This window comes from Colletotrichum paranaense (genome assembly GCF_030867605.1).
Source record: "Colletotrichum paranaense strain IMI 384185 chromosome Unknown Scaffold_5.1, whole genome shotgun sequence".
Taxonomy (NCBI): domain Eukaryota; kingdom Fungi; phylum Ascomycota; class Sordariomycetes; order Glomerellales; family Glomerellaceae; genus Colletotrichum; species Colletotrichum paranaense.
This window is the reverse complement of record NW_026848963.1, coordinates 1,752,628-1,770,241: the sequence shown is the minus strand read 5'-3', so window position 1 is coordinate 1,770,241 and position 17,614 is coordinate 1,752,628. Positions and strand designations below refer to the sequence as shown.

The 17,614-nt window shown below is 50.8% G+C and overlaps 8 protein-coding genes across 8 annotated transcripts; 6 read left to right on the top strand and 2 right to left on the bottom strand.

Moving 5' to 3' along the window:
- Nucleotides 1-432: 432 nt before the first annotated feature.
- CPAR01_06962 (NPP1 domain-containing protein) lies at nt 433-756 on the top strand (the record flags this gene model as incomplete). Its single annotated transcript, XM_060491233.1, has 1 exon — nt 433-756. A coding segment is annotated over one exon (324 nt), but the record flags the coding sequence as incomplete, so codon positions are not given.
- A 724-nt stretch (nt 757-1,480) lies between these two features.
- Nucleotides 1,481-2,486, bottom strand: CPAR01_06961 (uncharacterized protein; the record flags this gene model as incomplete). The annotated part of the gene is made up of 2 exons (XM_060491232.1): nt 1,481-1,965; nt 2,057-2,486. 2 exons carry the CDS (start codon nt 2,484-2,486, stop codon nt 1,481-1,483), a joined length of 915 nt encoding a protein of 304 aa, XP_060350106.1.
- Nucleotides 2,487-3,273: 787 nt separating this feature from the next.
- CPAR01_06960 (uncharacterized protein) lies at nt 3,274-5,068 on the top strand (the record flags this gene model as incomplete). Its single annotated transcript, XM_060491231.1, has 3 exons — nt 3,274-3,491; nt 3,587-4,036; nt 4,099-5,068. The coding sequence occupies 3 exons, from the start codon at nt 3,274-3,276 to the stop codon at nt 5,066-5,068; spliced, it is 1,638 nt and encodes a 545-aa protein (XP_060350105.1).
- A 385-nt stretch (nt 5,069-5,453) lies between these two features.
- On the top strand, nt 5,454-7,175 carry CPAR01_06959 (uncharacterized protein; the record flags this gene model as incomplete). The annotated part of the gene is made up of 1 exon (XM_060491230.1): nt 5,454-7,175. The coding sequence occupies one exon, from the start codon at nt 5,454-5,456 to the stop codon at nt 7,173-7,175; it is 1,722 nt and encodes a 573-aa protein (XP_060350104.1).
- A 1,460-nt stretch (nt 7,176-8,635) lies between these two features.
- On the top strand, nt 8,636-10,298 carry CPAR01_06958 (uncharacterized protein; the record flags this gene model as incomplete). Its single annotated transcript, XM_060491229.1, has 2 exons — nt 8,636-9,484; nt 9,549-10,298. The coding sequence occupies 2 exons, from the start codon at nt 8,636-8,638 to the stop codon at nt 10,296-10,298; spliced, it is 1,599 nt and encodes a 532-aa protein (XP_060350103.1).
- Nucleotides 10,299-10,453: 155 nt separating this feature from the next.
- Nucleotides 10,454-11,171, bottom strand: CPAR01_06957 (uncharacterized protein; the record flags this gene model as incomplete). Its single annotated transcript, XM_060491228.1, has 3 exons — nt 10,454-10,618; nt 10,666-10,935; nt 11,025-11,171. The coding sequence occupies 3 exons, from the start codon at nt 11,169-11,171 to the stop codon at nt 10,454-10,456; spliced, it is 582 nt and encodes a 193-aa protein (XP_060350102.1).
- Nucleotides 11,172-14,014: 2,843 nt separating this feature from the next.
- On the top strand, nt 14,015-14,827 carry CPAR01_06956 (cellulose-binding protein; the record flags this gene model as incomplete). The annotated part of the gene is made up of 3 exons (XM_060491227.1): nt 14,015-14,087; nt 14,144-14,505; nt 14,639-14,827. 3 exons carry the CDS (start codon nt 14,015-14,017, stop codon nt 14,825-14,827), a joined length of 624 nt encoding a protein of 207 aa, XP_060350101.1.
- Nucleotides 14,828-15,883: 1,056 nt separating this feature from the next.
- Nucleotides 15,884-17,599, top strand: CPAR01_06955 (major facilitator superfamily transporter; the record flags this gene model as incomplete). Its single annotated transcript, XM_060491226.1, has 3 exons — nt 15,884-16,337; nt 16,454-16,709; nt 16,762-17,599. The coding sequence occupies 3 exons, from the start codon at nt 15,884-15,886 to the stop codon at nt 17,597-17,599; spliced, it is 1,548 nt and encodes a 515-aa protein (XP_060350100.1).
- Nucleotides 17,600-17,614: the final 15 nt, after the last annotated feature.

Below are 17,614 nucleotides of genomic sequence, written 5' to 3'. Positions count from 1 at the left end.
ATTGAAATTGTGTAGGGTAGAAAGGACTCTAGCGGTGCAGTGCTTTAAGGGAACCACCAACACCTACTAAAGCAACACAAGATACCCCCTTCGATCAGCCTAAATTTGACCCGAATACGGGGAAATAAGTCTCCCGATCAGACACGTTAGAGTAGCTAATCAGAAGGGTAGACTGTCCAATTGTCTTATGTTATCACGTTCGAAAGTAAATTATTAGAGAAAGCTTAAGTTCGATCCTAAAAGGTGTATCTTTGATTAGAGTGAAAAGGTACGCTACTCTCTTGTTCCATATCTGATCGGGCCCTTCCCCTTATATTTTTCCCCGATCGGTCCGCATTATATCATCCTCCGTATTAACCGAGCTTTTAAAAAGAACCGCTGAGATTGATCGACCCATCCCACTCCAGTATGGTAGTCTGAGTTAATCGATGAGGTTTGAAGGAGAAGGATATTACGGGTTTTCGGCCGGTCGGCGTTTGGAACACGGCTGATCATCTGAACTGGGGCACGCCATCCACCCTCAGAAGAATTTCTTTCCGAGGCCCAAGTGTTGGCCTCAGCATGGCAACATATCCCAAGATGAAAATTTATGACAACGTCATCGCGGCCTTCAAGGGCGCCGACGACGAAAACATCATTGACCGAACCCTGATCAGCCGTGAGTCACTGCTAGCTTCGGCCAAGATGCCGTCACCGACATTTAGTATGAGAAGACTCAGATTCCTTTTAAGGACGCCAATTTCCAGCCCCAGATAAACGCCGCATAGCAGGAGGGTTCTTTGCGGGGACCTACATAGTGGTGGTGGATTGCGACCGACCACCTAAACTTGATACTCCGGATGACGCTGCTTTGACTCCCACCTGTGATCTCAAGCCAGAATCCACTGGAATATATGCATATTTGCTTAAATGCACGATTGAGTTTGGTGGATGTACAGGAAAGGGGCTTGAGGTGGAGAACTCGATGTAGCAATTCTTTTTCAATCGAAAGAGTTGTGTGGACATGACTTGCTCCGGCTCATTCGTAAATCTAATTCAGAATTCTATCATCGCGGAACTAGTTCTTCCTTTAAAGCAAAACTTCAATGTTCTTCCATGTAACGTGGCAACCCAGTCACGAACTTTGGCCAAAGAGGAAACCTTTCGCCTGAGGGGTGACCAAGCTCTCCAACACCTGGCTCGTTTCTAGCCAGACCCTCCGTTGAAGTTCCAATCCGAGTGTCCTGCCATTATCAATGAGTATTAGCATAGCTTCTACTGTATTTCAGGGTTCATGATTTTTTATGTTTTTGACGCGGAAGTACAGGTTTCTCAACACTTCTTTGAGACCGTAGTAGTCACAGACTTACCTGTCCATGAACTCAGGGTACCTATGCCATGGCAAAATCATTAGCGAAAGTGCAATATATCCACCGCCGCGTCTAATACAAAAGATCACGGACCGTGTAACTTCTCAGAAAATGAGGGCGACGATCTGAACTTACGGAGCAACATCGTAATCAACCAGCAACTTCCCATGCGATCCTATCAGTGGTAGGCATGAATTCACCACAGTCCGTGCACACATCTCTACGGGTCGACCAATGAACCAAAGCAGCAGCCGACCGATCAAAACTTGTGAGCTGAGTGGCGTGAAACAGGCACCCGGATCCAGCTGGTGAACGTGAATCCTCGGATTACTGCCGGTAAGATGGCGTGCGCAGAGCTCCCTGATCCAGCATGCGTGAATGATCTTTGCAAGCCCATACTGGTAGCTCTTCTGTGTAGCGGCGTCTTTGACATTACTGACCTGCTCAAGGTAGCAGTCTTCAGCATCATCTGGGAGCTCGACCATCGGGGCTGCGGAGCGGATTGCTGCGCTGGTGAGACTGCAGAGCACCACTGGTTGAGTTTCTCCATCGGCTAGCATTTTGGGAAAGAGGAGTAAAATCAGGAGCGCCGATGAAACATGAATCAGTTGCAGTGCTAGATGAGCGTAATCCGTGTCAGAAATTTGACCTCGTAAAGACAGCATTGGTTGCGGTTTAGGGAGCTGAATCTATCAGCTGAAACTCACTCTCTTCCCAGCCATCTGCCGTCACTCTGGTCTCATCATTCATGATAGCAGAACCCATGACCACCACATCGATACGGTTCTGTAAATCGTTGATTCTGGCCGCAAAAGTCTGAACACTATCAAAGGATAAGAGGTCTACTTCCATCACCGTGATTTTTGGCTGTTGGCGAGAGCCCTCTTCGACTTTCCTCATTTCATCAGCCAAGGATTCGCCCTTTGCGACATTTCGGACTGCCAAAATGAGAGTTGAGACACTGAGGCTGGTAATAATGCGGGCCGCTTCTGAAAGGATTGCGCCGGTGGCGCCAACTAGGAGGACTGTCTTTCCTTCGAAGCTCGTCGTAGGTGGTGCAAGGTCCGCCTTTGCCTGTCGGCGGAAGGTGGCCCATGGAAAGACTTCCGAGAAAGGGATTTTGTCTGATTGAACCATGTTGAGTTTACAGAGCCCAGAGAAATGCAAGGAGAAGTTTGCCAGGCCTGACTGAGGTTCAAGGATTTCTCATCATGATGGCACATCAATCTTCACGATGTTCGCTCAGTGAGCAGACCGAGTCACCGAGACATAATCTCTAGTGCTGACAACTGCAGAATACAGGGTGTAGGCTGTATCAAGCCATGATCCATGTATTGATTGGGCCCATACATGTTCGATTAACTGGACCCTAGCAAACACTGTCTCTGGCACGTCTGGGCAAGTTCGTGTCATCCTGCATCTAGATTGAGGCGCTAAAACGACGCACTGTGCTCAAATTTGGTCACCGTGTCCGCGATCTGCACATCCACCGTACGGAGCACATTTCAAAGACACGGAAGCAACGGTAAGGGTAGTCCAGGAAGACAGATATCGTTCTGCATCATGCATGTGTATCGTAGTACCTCAGTGACGGTAGTGCAATCCTTCGCGCGAACTAAGATACAGCGGTTGTGGCTGCTTGGCCGAATCCCTCCGAAGATGATCCCGAAGATGACACCCTCGCGCTGCCGCCTAGACGAAGTCTGAAGTGGATTACGCCCAGACTAAAAAGTCAGGGTAACATTCGCTAATTCCGGCCATCGGGGTTTTCAGCATTACAAACCTGGCCTCACTCTTGCTCCACTCTACCTCTAGTTGTGGCATCATCGCCATCAGCGCGTCCTTCACAGTAGAGGAGCACGGCGCGTCTTGTTGTTGCGCACTACTCGATGCTCTGCAGCTTCACCTCAACGCCGCAATCATCATGGCGTTGTCCGACTTGAGAAATACCTTATTTACTGGCGACAGCAATGGCTTGTTGTGGTTCTTTTTTCTGGGCATCGTCTTCCTTGTCGGCGGAAGCCAAGCGCGGACCAAGTCTGTAGATTCAAGAGAGCCACAAGAAGTGAAGCCCAAAATACCGCTTGTCGGCCACATCATTGGCTTACTAGGGTCGAGGCAAAAATACTATCGTCAACTCGGGTATGTAGAAAGCCAAGTCATTGAAGTCTAACATTCAGTACACGATTTCAACGTGACAAGATGAGCCAAAATACTGACTGATGACATCGTATTAGCCTTGAGAATGCGACACTTCCGATCTTTTCCATCTCGATGGGTGGATCCGAGAAGATATACATCATTACGGCGCCGCAGCTGATCCAGGTTGCAATGAAAAACAAATCCTTGAATCTTTACCCGGTGATGGCGGAGTTCGCACAGAAGATGGTCGGTCTAGGACCAAATGTCATGGACTTGTTCCACAATCCACCAAGCGATGGCTCTGTCTCGTGGATTGAGGACCAACATCCATCTTTTGCGCCCCTGGCTCCTGGTCCTGATCTACAGGAGATGAACACCTACGTCCTAAACAAGATCTCGGAGACCATCAACTCCATCGGACCTGATTACGAGACCAAGAAGCTGTACATGTGGTTCAGGGACTCCTTCACCATGGCCACAGTGGGCTCCCTCTTCGGCGACAAGAACTCTTTGATGCAGGATCCGACGTTGAGCAAGAATCTGTGGTAAGTTGCATCTCTCAGGCTCTCGAGTCCCAGGGATTGACTGCTTACAACGTCAAATAAAGGGACTATGATGGTGGCCAAGCGGAGTTACTCATGAAACCGCTACCCTCTATCACAGTATCAAAGGCATACAACGGCCGTGCCAGGGTGCAAAAGGCTCTCCGAAAATACTTCCGCGAAGATTATGATCACATCACCGATGCCAGCAGTGTCGTCAAGCGGCGCGTGGCAGTCAACCGAAAATGGGGTCTGCCCATTGACGACATCGCGGACCACGAGTTTGGAATGCTCTTTGTGAGCGTGACTAATGCTATCCCGACACTCTTCTGGATGATGTGTTATGTGTTCTGCGATGCCGATCTTGTTGCGGACTTGCAAAAGGAGCTTCTTGCCCTTGCTGTGATACAGCAGCAAGACAGCGATGCTAGCGGGAGCCGCCCGTCTCGGAAGTGTACTTTCACCGTTGCCAAGTTCCGTACAGAATGCCCCTTGCTGGTGTCTACTTACAAGGAAGTCATGCGCCTGACAAATCGCTCGACGGGTACACGCCGTGTCGTGGAGGACACATTGATTAGCTACACACCACCCGGAGAAGGCGGCGAAACAAAGACCTACCTGCTCAAGAAGGGTGCAAACATTCAAATCCCTGCCATCATCACCAACTTTGGCCCCGACGCGTGGGGCGAGAATGCACACGAATTCAATCCGCGGCGGTTCATGACCGCAGACAGAGAACGAGAGCGGGCGCAAAACCGCGCCTTTAACCCTTTCGGTGGCGGTAAACACCTTTGTCCCGGACGTTTCTTTGCCGACGCGGAAATATTGGGGGCATTGGCTGCGTTGGTGCTAGGATTCGAGATTGAAACTCCGGCTGGTGACAGAATCGAAGTTCCCCAGATCAATAACAACCTGGCTGAGGCTGTTGGAAAACCCTTAACGAGCGTTCAGGAGAACATGGAAGCGAGGATTCGGCGGAGGCCAGGCTGGGAGGATGTGGAGTGGGCGTATATCGCGAACAACGTGGCAACTTAGAAGGAGTATATTGTTCACAAGGTGCGCCGATCATGCCAGTTTGTCCAGTTTGTTGCAGTTCTTCGCAATATGAGGGTATGAAATTCGGCTTTATTGACCTTTGACGAAGCCGTTGCGGTCCCGGGCCGGCGTCATTCGCGGAAAGCCGGTGAGGGGTCGCCGCGGAATGCTAGCCGCGGAAACCTTCCCGAGCCGCTTATCGGCAAGGGAGTAGCAACACGGGAAGCCGAAATGGCACGGATTTCCGGGCTTACCTAACGCGTTTTCTGTGAAGCTGCATCATATGGATCTTTAGAACTGCAAATCTTCATGTGTGTCCCCCATAGATTCACACTTCCTCTTCGTTTGCCAACAACTCGACGTTCCTTATTACTTTGCAGAATCAATGGTGCCAAACCCAAGCCAGGCACTTGCCGTCATTCCGGGCGATGCCCAGGGCCAGGTCATATTCTCAGATGTCCCGCTCAGCTTCATGATGGGTGTCGACTCAAAGACTGGCATCGTCGCAGATGCACACCATCCCCTCCGCGGCACATCTCTCAAAGACTCTGTCCTCGTCATCCCTGCTGGTCGCGGATCCTGTTCCGGCAGCAGCGCAATCGCAGAGCTGATACTTTGCGACAATGCACCCGCAGCCCTTATCTTCAGGGACGTGGAGATGATTCTCACCCTGGGAGTTTTAGTTGCCGAGAAGATGTTTGACAAGCGCATTCCGATTGTCTTCCTTTCAGACTCATCGCACTTCGAAGTCTTCCGTCAAGCTTCGACAGTGCAAATAAACGAAACGAGCTTGTTGGTTTCACCAGGCGGCCACAAGATTGACTTGGTGCCACAATGCGTAAAGGCATTAGAGTTGAATCCAACAGACAAAGCCATCTTGTCTGGCGAGAGCGGCGAAGCTTCTCGTATCGCAATGGAAATCATCGTAAAGTACGCCACGATACAGGGGGCACAACGCCTGATTGATGTTTCTCAAGTCCATGTGGACGCTTGTGCCTACGTCGGCGAAAGCAGTCTCCTCGTCCCTGAGCGCCTGCTCTCCCTCGGAGGAAAGTTTGTCGTACCATCGACCTGCAACTCCCTGAATGTCGACCGGCAGAGGTGGAAGGAATTGGGAGCCAATCCCGAGATCTCTCAAATATCTGACAAGATTGGAGAGACGTATCTCAGGCTGGGCGCCAAGATGAGCTTCACCTGCGCTCCGTACTTGCTCGAGAGTAAGCCTAAAGCCGGAGAGCAAGTTGGATGGTCTGAGTCCAATGCCGTAGTATTCGCGAACAGTGTGCTGGGAGCACACACACAGAAGTACCCTGATTATATGGACGTTTTCATCGCATTGACCGGAAGGGCTCCTTATGCCGGGTGTCATGTGCCAGAGGGCAGGAAGCCGGAAGTCATAATCAAGGTCACCCAAGTCAGCGCATTTGATCCATCGTTTTTCGCTCTTATTGGCTACAGCATTGGACATGTGGTCGCCGCCAAGATCCCTGTTGTCATTGGAATGGAGACGACACGACCGACCATATCGGATCTGAAGGCATTCGGGGCGGGGTTCGCAACAAGTTCGTCTGCTCCCATGTTTCACATCAATGGCATCACGCCAGAGGCTGCAAGTTTCGGGGATGCACTCACCACTCTAGAAACCATCGAGGTGACGATTCCTGAACTTCAGTTGGCTTGGAGACAGCTCAATACGGCTACGGATCCTTCTGTCGATATCGTCTCCCTAGGAAATCCGCACTTTTCCCTAGAAGAATTCTCACAACTTGCCGAAGTGTGCCGCGGCAGACACAAGTCACCTAATGTCGAAGTCATGATCACCACTAGCCGTGAAACATACACAGAGGCCCTGAACCTCGGCTATCTAGACGTTATCGAGAACTTCGGTGCCCGGCTGATAACGGATACGTGTTGGTGCATGATAGAGGAGCCGGTCGTTCCTCTGAAAGCAAGAAACGCTATGACAAACTCTGCCAAATATGCTCACTACGGTCCGGGGATTGTGGGTAAGAATTTTCACTTTGGAGATGTTGTCGCGTGTATCAAGGCGGCAAGTAGAGGCCATAGACATGAAGACGAGATGAGCCCGCGGTGGCTTTTCCGGTGACCCAAGGACATTCGGGATTACTCGCTCTGCATTTAGAAAAGTTGAGTAGAAAGATATCATAATCAAAGTTATAGGACCGGAGGTCGTAGACTGTCATATGCACTACAAACTTGAGCCCAGGTTGAACGACTGCAAATGCAGCAGTCCTCGTTAAGAAAGTAGGTTGAACAAGTATTGTCTGTTGCCGGAAGGTTCTTCAAGCACCAATCAGAGTTGTCCCTGACGCCTTATGTATCAATTCACTACCGAGAGCGTCATACCTAAGGAAAGGTCGGTAGTCGCGGAGGCAGATGATCGGTATTTGCACGCAAACTTGAGATCGATAACTTGATTATTAGACCATGGATTGCTGCTTCGCATCAAGCACGATGCGAACGGAACGAGGTCAATGCTCTGGAGGTACGGAGTAACGGATAACGAGAAAATCATTATGAAGTCAACGCGACTTGGCACTGGATCTGTTGCGGGAATGACGGAGTTCGCTCGGAAATAACGTCTTTGTTTGTATGTTGCGAGCTGGACAACTCCACAGCGACATGTGATCCAAGGCAGCATTATTCCTACAGACCTTCAGAGGAGCTATGATGCAGGATTCAATTTTTTCGGTCGTGTTTATCCATCTCGCGTATGAAAACAAAAGACTCTACTCACGAATGTACATTTTCCATCCAAGGCAGACGCTCCTTTGAGGCTGAGATTCACCAGTTTAACGTCTGTCATCTCGCGCATCTTGGCTTTCCAGGCACCCGAGTTTCAACTCAACAATATCGATCTTGGCTGTGTTGTCAGGTTGTGTATGGGTTTGATCCTCCAGAATTTCGCGCCTTGCCACACCCGCGACTGACAGCGGCCGCCCCAACTTCAGCTTTCGCCAATTCGAGCCCAATGAAGCCTTGAAGGATCTTCGAAGGACCAGAACCACGCGATGGCATGGATCTGTTTCCGGAGAGAAGGAATCATCACCAGAGTCCAGCCCCTTTGGCCCGCTGTTGAGAACTTGCAACCCCACGAAGGCCATCTGATGGCCCTCTTTTTTGATTATGCTAATCCCACAACCGAAGCTAGCGGGCACCTAAGCGGAAGCCATTCGCGGGATCCCGCTCCATCACAAATGGAGCCCCCGTCAGCGCTTATCCTCATTCAGAAAGGACCTGCCTTGGAGGGCTCCATCATAAGCAGGGATTCCAATCCTTCCGACCCCTTACCGCCGCTTGGCGCCAGTCAACTGCCATGAATTCCTCGAGAAGAGCCAAAGTCCCGACGATAATCCACAATCTCTGGCGCTCAACGTTGCGGCCTGTCGATATGGGGCTCCATAGAACCATAACGATGTGGTCTTCCCCTCCGGATTCCTGGGTTTGGACTCCCATTCTTTAAATCTTTCATCTGTTCCTCCCTTTGCATGCTGAAGATGTTCTTGGTCCCGTTTTGCTCCGCGATTGAGCAATGAGCGCGGCATCATGACGACTCCCAACAACAACGCGTCTCCGCCGGAGTACTACAGCGGCCTTGAGGTAGACAGCCGACCGGGCCGATCGCCGGGAGGGTATGGCGATCAAGACTTGAGCAAGTTCCGTGTCGCGGACCAGAATAACTTGCCCGAAGTTGACAACCATGACGGCGACCTTCCACAAGCCGTGCACCCGTACGGCCATGATTACTCTATGCTCCAGGCCGTTCACCCGGCGGAGGGCGGCGTCTCACCAGCCGAATATCAAAGTGGTTCATATGATTCAAGCGGGTACTACGCTCCGAAAGAAGACAACCCGCCAGAGGTCGTGACAGCAGAGATCGACGAGAAGCAGCAGAAGAAGAGGGTGGGCACAATATGCGGCATGCGACGCAAGACCTTCTGGATCGTTCTAGCCGTGGCGCTCATTATCGTCATTGGCGCTGCAGTAGGAGGAGGCGTCGGTGGCGCATTGTCGGCAAGCAACAGCTCGCAACAATCAAGCAGCAGCTCGGGAGGATCAAGCGGCGGCGGAAGCGGCAGCAGCGGTACAGGAACCGGCAGCGGTGGTGGAAGTGGAAGCGGCGACAGCAGTGGTGATAGCAGCGGCGATTCTAATAGCACGACGACAACGAATGAGCTGGATATCCTGCCCACCAGTAGCATTGGCGCGCTCAACTTCACAGACTACTATGGCTACGTGAACCACCTCGTGTTCTACCAGCTGCGGTCTAAGAACCTCATGATGTCGTCCTACAATTCTTCAACGAAAGTTTGGAGCTCAACAATTGCCAATAGAGAGAGCACGATCAAGGAGGGTACTCCCATCTCCAACAGCTTGTTCTGGCATAGCAGTAAGGTAAGCTTCCGTTATCCCTTCAGCTACTCAAATGCGTGTGATCAATGCTAACCCTATTCTTCAGGTCCGCGATGTCCGTATCTACTACCTCAACGAAGCGAATCAGGTTGCAGGCATCATCAATGCCAATCCCGTTTACGGCTCGTCGTGGGATAAATCCGGCGTTTCAAACACCTTTACTGCGAACGCGAAGTCAAATCTGCTGTCTAACGGCATCTATACCCCCGACTCATACCTATCGAACCTTGTTCTATATCAAGACGCTGGAAATACCATCCGTGTTCTCCGCCGGACAGGCGATGGAGCGACAGATTGGGCCGCCGTGGGCATATCCACCGATTTTGGAAAGCCTGCAGAGGGTACCGGGATGTCTATGATTCCCATCTATACCAACGCAACCACGAAGAGGATGGCCATGTTCTATACTTCTGAGACAGGCTCACTCATCCATCTCACACTCGTCAACGACAATGACTGGACCAATAACACCTTACCAACCATGCTCGAAACTAACGCGACAATCGCGGCCTTCTCGAGCGGATACGAAAGCAACAACAACCTGGTCATGCACGTACTGGGGGCACAGGCGGATAAAGCACCTGTGCTGACAACGTACGCTGAAGGAGAGTGGACCAACGTGGGAGAGATTTCCACCATGTCCGGCGAGGACAGGCCCTTCAAGATTGCGGCCAACTCCGCTGGGAGAGTCTATGGTCTCGTACAGCGCAATGCTACCAAGGTTGAGATCGTCGAGTGGGAGTGGATTGGTGGTACAACATATAATAAGATTGGTGTGATAGATACCGTCTCATGATTTGAGGAGAGGTCCTATGTGGGTGAATACAAGGTAATCTGGCTCTCGTGATCCCTCGAGAGCGACAATAATAAATACAAGAAACAGAATAAAAACAAGATCAAAACATACTATCTCCCCGATGACCCCAGCCCGTTAAAACTCCACACGTGCATTCAAGACCACTGAGACTCGGTTTTGATGTTGATGCCCACATCGTACGTATCCCAGCTGGCGATGAGACTCGGGAAGTTGAAAGCCGAAAAATCTGGTTCAGTCTTGATCATAGGACAGAAGTCGTTCTGTTGTTGCTGTGACAGCTTCTCAATGTCAGTCTTGACCTGTCCCAAATCGGCTCCACGAAGTAGATCTTTCACAGCAAACATACCATCTCCAGATCCCTCTGCTGAGCAAAGTGCGAGGTGCAATCATTCTGCAAAAAGCCCGGGCTTCGGCCCATGCTGGCTTCCCTTGCCCGGCTAGGGTGATCCCTCACGGCCGGGGTCGGAGCGGCGGGAAGCGGGTCAACCCGTGAAGCACGGGCTGCCTTGCGAGCCTTGGACCGGGCAGCAGCGGCGGCAACCCGCGCTCTGTGCTCAGCTTTGACTTTGGCGACGAATTGTGGTATCGGGTGGGGGCATCGGTCTTCATAAACGTGCTGAAGAATGACAACTTTGTCAGTTCAGTGTTCTTGAAGTTTGTCTTGATGAGATGAGAGGGAAACATGTATGATATTCGTGGACTCACGCGGTGCATGCTGCCTATCTTGGTGAACCCTTTGAAGCATCCAGGGCAGATGGCTTCAATCATCTTGGGAACACGGGGCATGGTGAAGCGGGTAATAGGCATCTTGGCGGTGTTCCTCAACACGAACTGGTTGTACTCGCTGAACATGCTGACTGGAGATTAGATGACACGATAAAGAACAGGGCAGAAGTTCGTCAAGTGGTTAATGATTGACGATTGACTGCGAACATAACCTGGGGTTACCCTCCCTTTTGTCTTGCTCACCGTGGCTGGTAGGATGGCGTCGGGTCAAGGAACTGTTCACTGAACAGCTGCGATGGCTTCTCAAAGAGCTTCCAACTGGGCTCCATAACTATTCGACAGGGTTCAATCAATTTGGGACAGGAATGTCGCAACAGTTGAGTGATTGTCAATGACGACCTGCCATACCAGGATGGCGCGGCAAGCGCGCTTTCCATCGTCTAAGTAAAGCGCTTATTGCTTCTTCTTCCGGGCCCATCGTGTGAGTCTCGCAGTCTGGCACTCGGGGGCTAGGTTCATGTCTTTGTTGGTAGTCAATTATCACAGTCAACGACGCAACCAACACTGGTGTAGGACCCCCTCGGGGCCGAGTCTGGGGGGCCTGAGCTGGTGGAGGGTAGTCTCTCGAGATTTTTGTCAATGTGCGGAGTCCCTGTCACCAAGACAGATGAGGATGAAAGAAACCAAGTCTTACTTCCTCGTGCCCGGAGCTCTGTCAATCGGCGATCCCATGGCGTCCTGAAGTTCGAACAGTGAAAGTGATGTTTGGGGCCTTTGGGCAGAACGAGCCACACCAGGCAAGGTCAGTTTGATAGCATTCTCCACAGCCAGACAAATTCATCATGTCATCGGCAGTAGTGATCAGAACAGTCTCTTTGTGTCCGAGCTCCCAGGCGGTTACTCGGTCAATCGGCAGGTGTCCAACAGACAAGGGTCACCCGTGGCGAGACGGCAAAGTGCCTTCGCGAGAGGACCGCCCACCTTCCTCCAAACACTTCCTCTAAACAACGACATCTGGAAACCTGGAGAAAGGCTCAAGAGCTAGTCACTTCGCCTCGTTTCAGACCAGGGTACAAAAATGAAAGGTTTTGTTCACCATGCGAGGCTGACTATGGCGAGGATCGTCGACTTGTAGCCCCGCGTCCTCGCACTGGAGCTATGAACTATTACCTAGCGGGGTCCAGACCGGAAGACCTTCATGTTGGTTGCACAGCAGTCTGGGCCCGTTAAAAAACCCAGCGACGTTCCAAGCTACGAGAAGTGAGTGGCTCCTGGCCATGATCCTTGTCCAGTTCGCATTAGTAGGAATCCCACGCCGCATGCGACACCATGTGACCTGTCTTAATCCCAGGTGCCATGCAGCGAAGTCGCATGTTTAATGAGCACAGCCCAGGTTCCTGTTCAAATGTTTGTTCCCGGCTTCTCGGGTCTTGAAGCAAACCTCTGTTAGAGAAGGTGAGCGGTGAACAGCGGTGAACCAACGAATAGCAATCATCCCCAATGATCAATACGAGTGAGGACGCCGCCGTATTTGACTTGCCCAACACCTTGTACCAACATCGTATCTGAGCGTGGTATATCACCCAAATCCGGCCCGGCTGCGGTATTTTTCGAATCTCACTAAGCTCAAGTAGGTCGTGCTTGTTTAAATCCTCCAACAAAATCAGCGCTGAATCTTGTCTGCCGAGGTGCGAGCTCCCGCAATATCCGCAGCTCCCGTCCTCGCCCGCGGCCCGCGCCTTTGATGGATTCGCGGTCAGGCGGGCGTCGAATAAACTCCCTTGCATCATCATGCTCACACGTGCTGGGTGGTCCTTGCAAAGGCAGACTGTACCTGGACTAGACGCAGACGAGGACAAATAGGCGCGGGGTCGCGGGCGACTTCTTGGGAACGTCATCGCAATGGTTTCGTAACCGTACTGTGCTCATCCGCGCCTAGACCGGAGCGCAAGGCCGCGCTAGATATGCAGACATTAAGCGGTGAACTGGAAATCGCCAAGGAGTGATTCAACTTCCATTGACCAAATGTCAATCTAGTACCTTTCAACATGTTCGAGTCCAATGAATAGACGAGTGATCAGAATGGTTATCCAATCGATCACTCACCGAAGGAATCTCTGTGTCAGATAATAGCCAGCAACTCTTCCTAAAAACCACGATGTTCGCGCGCAGCTCCGGTTGTCGGCGGATGCCCATCGGGTTGGTGCAGCTTTTGGCCCCAGAACCCACTGATTCGTACGAATAGTGAACCCATGCCATGACGGACATGAAGCATGAGGCATGAAGCAGGAACATACTTGAGCTGTCAGGGCCGCGTCGTCTGTCAGCCTGTCATTGCCTGTCGAATTTCAGGAGAAAAATGCAGCGGACAATCTGCGCCACGGTGACCACATATTCTTTGTTCTACATGCATCTTGCTGCACGACTGTGGCATATTTATGTACCCAAACCGCCAAGCTCAAAGGCTTTGGGAGCCTCCAAGTTTCGGTAAAGCTGGTCCATTCAGAAGATCAAAGATTTACCCCTCCATTCAACATCATTTGGATAATCCACTCGGCACTTTGCCAAAACTTCCGGCTATTCAGAAGGTCACATTGCCCTAATACAAACGGCCTGGTGATGTAGCAATGTGGTCTTTCTCAACGTCAAAATGATTTTAACCATCGGCGCGCTGCCGAGGAGTTTGGGGTTGGCACTCATCTCTCCATTCCATCCATTAACATGACTCCTGGCATCTCATCACGCCTTCATTTCGTCTCGGATGAAAGGATGTATTTTCTTGAGGAAATGCCAATTGCAAGCGCTTTCTATGAGACTTGTGGACATGATAGGACCGTTAAAAGGCGCCTTAAAAGGTCCATGGTAGCGCATTTTACCATTGAGAGTCTCTGATCCCCTTACCTGCAGTTCTCTTCTTGTCCCTTTCAAAGCTAATTCTTGAGAAATAAGTGATTTTCCAATTTACGAACATGCAGCTTACCAAAGTCTGTCTTTCCTTCGGTGTATTTGCAGCTGCTTTCGCGCAGTCCAAGATCAAGATCAGTGAGTTCAAGCCATCAAGCAACAGGCCAGAAGGCAACTAGCTGATAATTTTCGAGTGCCTCTGGGTGACTCCATCACCGAGATAACTTGCTGGAGAGCCCTGGTATGGAACCAGTTTGTCAAGGAGAATCTTGCCGACAAGGTGCAATTCGTTGGCTCCATGACCAACAACCCCCAAAATTGCCGAGCACAGTCTGGCTCTTTTGACCTCCATCATGAGGGCCACTCAGGTTGGCTCTCCATCAACATCGCCAACCAGTACCTACAGGGGTGGCTGGCAAGCACTAAGCCTGATATTGTGCAGTTCATGCTTGGCACCAACGATGTAGCGCAAGGGCGCACGACCAACGACATTGTCGCTTCGTACACGAGGATGGTAGGGTTGATGAGGGCGTCCAACTCGCGTATGAAGATTCTGGTATGGTCTCTTGCAACATCTAACAACTTGCGCGACTGTTGACACGAGTCTTACCTCACAGGTTGATCGCTTGATCCCGTTGTCCTTTAACGGGGGTGGAATCGATACTTTGAACCAGCGAATCCCGGGATAGGCCATCGAACAGAACTCGACCAACTCTCCAATTACAGTTGCAGACTGCTCGAGTTCTGCCGGGTTCACAACCTCCATGTTGCGAGATGGCGTACACCCCAACGATCAGGGAGACCAGATCATAGCCCAGCAGGTCGGTCCATTGCTGATCAAGTACGTCAGGGATCTCATTGCCGAGCGTGGGCTTTGAAATTATCGTACAGGGAGTTTGGGTGATAGTCAACTCGACTGGGTGCTGAGATAGCATATATAGAGATCTGCGTAGCAGTAAGATTCATCTAGGTTGAGTCAGGGTTCGTTGAACTAAGGCACATGTACCTAAGGACGTTGACAGTTGTACACTCAATGCAATGATAGTTGAAGTTGTAGTTACATCCACTGTAGACGCCTAATGAACGTTGATGTAGGGAATCCTCAAGATGTCTCCCCACCAGAAGGCTGACCCGCGTCGGAGTAAGCCACATACAACAAAGGTAAGGTTCTCTATTGGTGAGGAACATGCTTTGTGTAACGATCTGAAGTTTTCAAAGGCAACGAACCTTCGGGTCCACTTTGTCCGCGAGATAGCCTTGGAAGGCTGCCAGGATGACTGAGCGCCGAGAGCCAAGACCGAGAATCGAGCGAGTGTGGGAGTTCAGGCCGAACTCCATATTGAAGAGGCACATCGGTCTTCAATCGATAGACGCTGAGTGACATATATAGAGATAACGTGCACTCATCAACTTCTAAAACCAAGGGAGAAGCAATCGTCCTTTCGCTCAAGTGAGCGATGAAGATTTAGCTCATCCCATCGGGAATATCGCGATCTCCCCGACCCCAAAGGATGCGGGAACTTAGTTTCGTTCTCGCGTTTGGCATTTACACTCGAGCACGGACGAACTTGAGGGACTTCCGGCTACCAGAGTCTAACAATTACTTACCCCCCGAGACGTCTGACATCTGGCTCCCGCTCACCAGCACCAGTCTGTGCTCGGCATGATCCCTCCGCTGCAAGATAGTCTTCCGTAGACAAGGAACTCGCGGACGGACATGGCAAGATATGCGCAAAGTCTGTCGGCCGAAACGAGGGCTTCTTTGCCGAGTAAGAATGTTAGATGGCTTTTAAAGTGTTTGCTTGGTCAAGCTCCTTCGCTAGTGCATTTGGGCACATCCTGCTGTTTCTTTCCCCCTCGAGGAATTGCTTCGTCAACAAACCCATGCCACACAAATCCTCCCTCCAGTTTACATCAAAATTTCCGGCACGACAATGTCAGATCCTCTTGAGCTGGAGCTCGATCGCCCGAAGAGGAATTCCAGAATGATTGAGAAGTTTGATGACGAGATCAAGGTCGCGGGGATGGTAGACCAGCAACCGGTTGTCTCGAGGAGCGAGTCGGTCCAAAGCGATACGTATGGATCATCTGCCGGCGCCAAAACCTTCGACAAGAAGCTCCTCTACAAACTCGATATGCGTCTAATGATTGCCATGTTCTTTTTGAACTTCTTGTCGTTAATGGGCCGCACAAATATCGGAGCCGCACTGATCCGGCAACTTCCACAAGATCTTCATCTCGACGCGATGAAGGTGTTCATCGTTCTCACGATGCCAGCGGCGCCGTTGATCCTATTCGAAGTGCCAAGTAATCTACTTATGCGCTTCTTGAATCGCAAGTTCAACTTCCCATACTTGTGGTACATGTGTGCTCTCGACATATTACTGGGTAAGTCTATATTTGTCACCGAGTCGTGTTATGCGGGGGGTTCTGTAACATTGAAAGCAGAGGCTTCGGCTATCATGACCGAGCTGTGTTCATGTGCATGCTAATGATAAGTACAGGTATAATTACGATAGGCCAAGGATTCGTCAAGACATTCGATCAGATGATAGCCACCCGATTCTTCGTTGGTGTCTTCGATGCAGGTCTCATCCCTGGCTGCGTCTTCTTATGTTCTCTTTACTACCCTCCAAGGCATCTTCAATGGAGACTTGGACTGATTACTGTCGCCAATATCTGTTCAAATATTGCCGGGAACTTTCTTGCATACGCAATCGCCAACATCCAAACCACTGAGAATTTCAAAGGGTGGAGATGGTACGATTCCAACCCCCGCATTATTTTTCGAAACGGCTCTAACATGTCGTAGGATCTTTATCATTGAGGGTATCTTCACTGTGGTAGCTTCTCTGGCCTGCCTTCCTGCTAATGTTGGACCTCCGGAGAAGGCCAAGTTCTTGACGGAAGAAGAAAAGCGACTTATCAAAAATTCAGTCGAAATACGCAGCACAGAGATCGGTGTTGTAGCAGAGTGGAAAATGTTTTTCACAAACCCCCTCAATTACTGCTGGGCTGCCCTCTACTGCTTCACGACTACAACCGCTTACTCAGTTTCCATCTTTTCTCCGTCCTTTGTCAAGTCCTTTCACCCGGAGCTCAGCGCTGCAGATGTACAGGCGCAAATTGTTCCCATCTTCGTGGTGGCTGCTGTGGCATGTCTTACAACTGCTTACGCAGCTGACCGTCTCAACTACCGCGCGGTCTTCGGCCTTGGCGGCTTCATTTTCACCATCGTTGGCTACGCAATCTTGAGGCAAGACGATCACGAAAGCACAAATGTGACCATGATGGCGCTGTACTTCATCGCCTTCGGCACCTTCATCACTCTTCCCATGATCTGGATCTTGACTATGCAAAACTTGCAGACGCCTTTCCAGCGAGCCATTGGGAGCGGCTTTGTGGTTGGAGTTGGGAACACATCAGGCTACATCTCAGCCTGGATATTTAAGACAAGCGACGGCCCGTATTACAAGAATGGCATGACGATCAGCATGATCCTAGTCGTAATTGCATTTGCCATTCTTTCGACAACTTGGCTTTACATCGAGATGCATAATAGGAGGCTTGATAGAGAGGAGAGATTGCATCCGTCTGCGGGAGCTGGAACCAAGAGGCTTGCCGGGCGAAGTTTCCGGTACAAGGCATAGTTTATCGTCATTTTA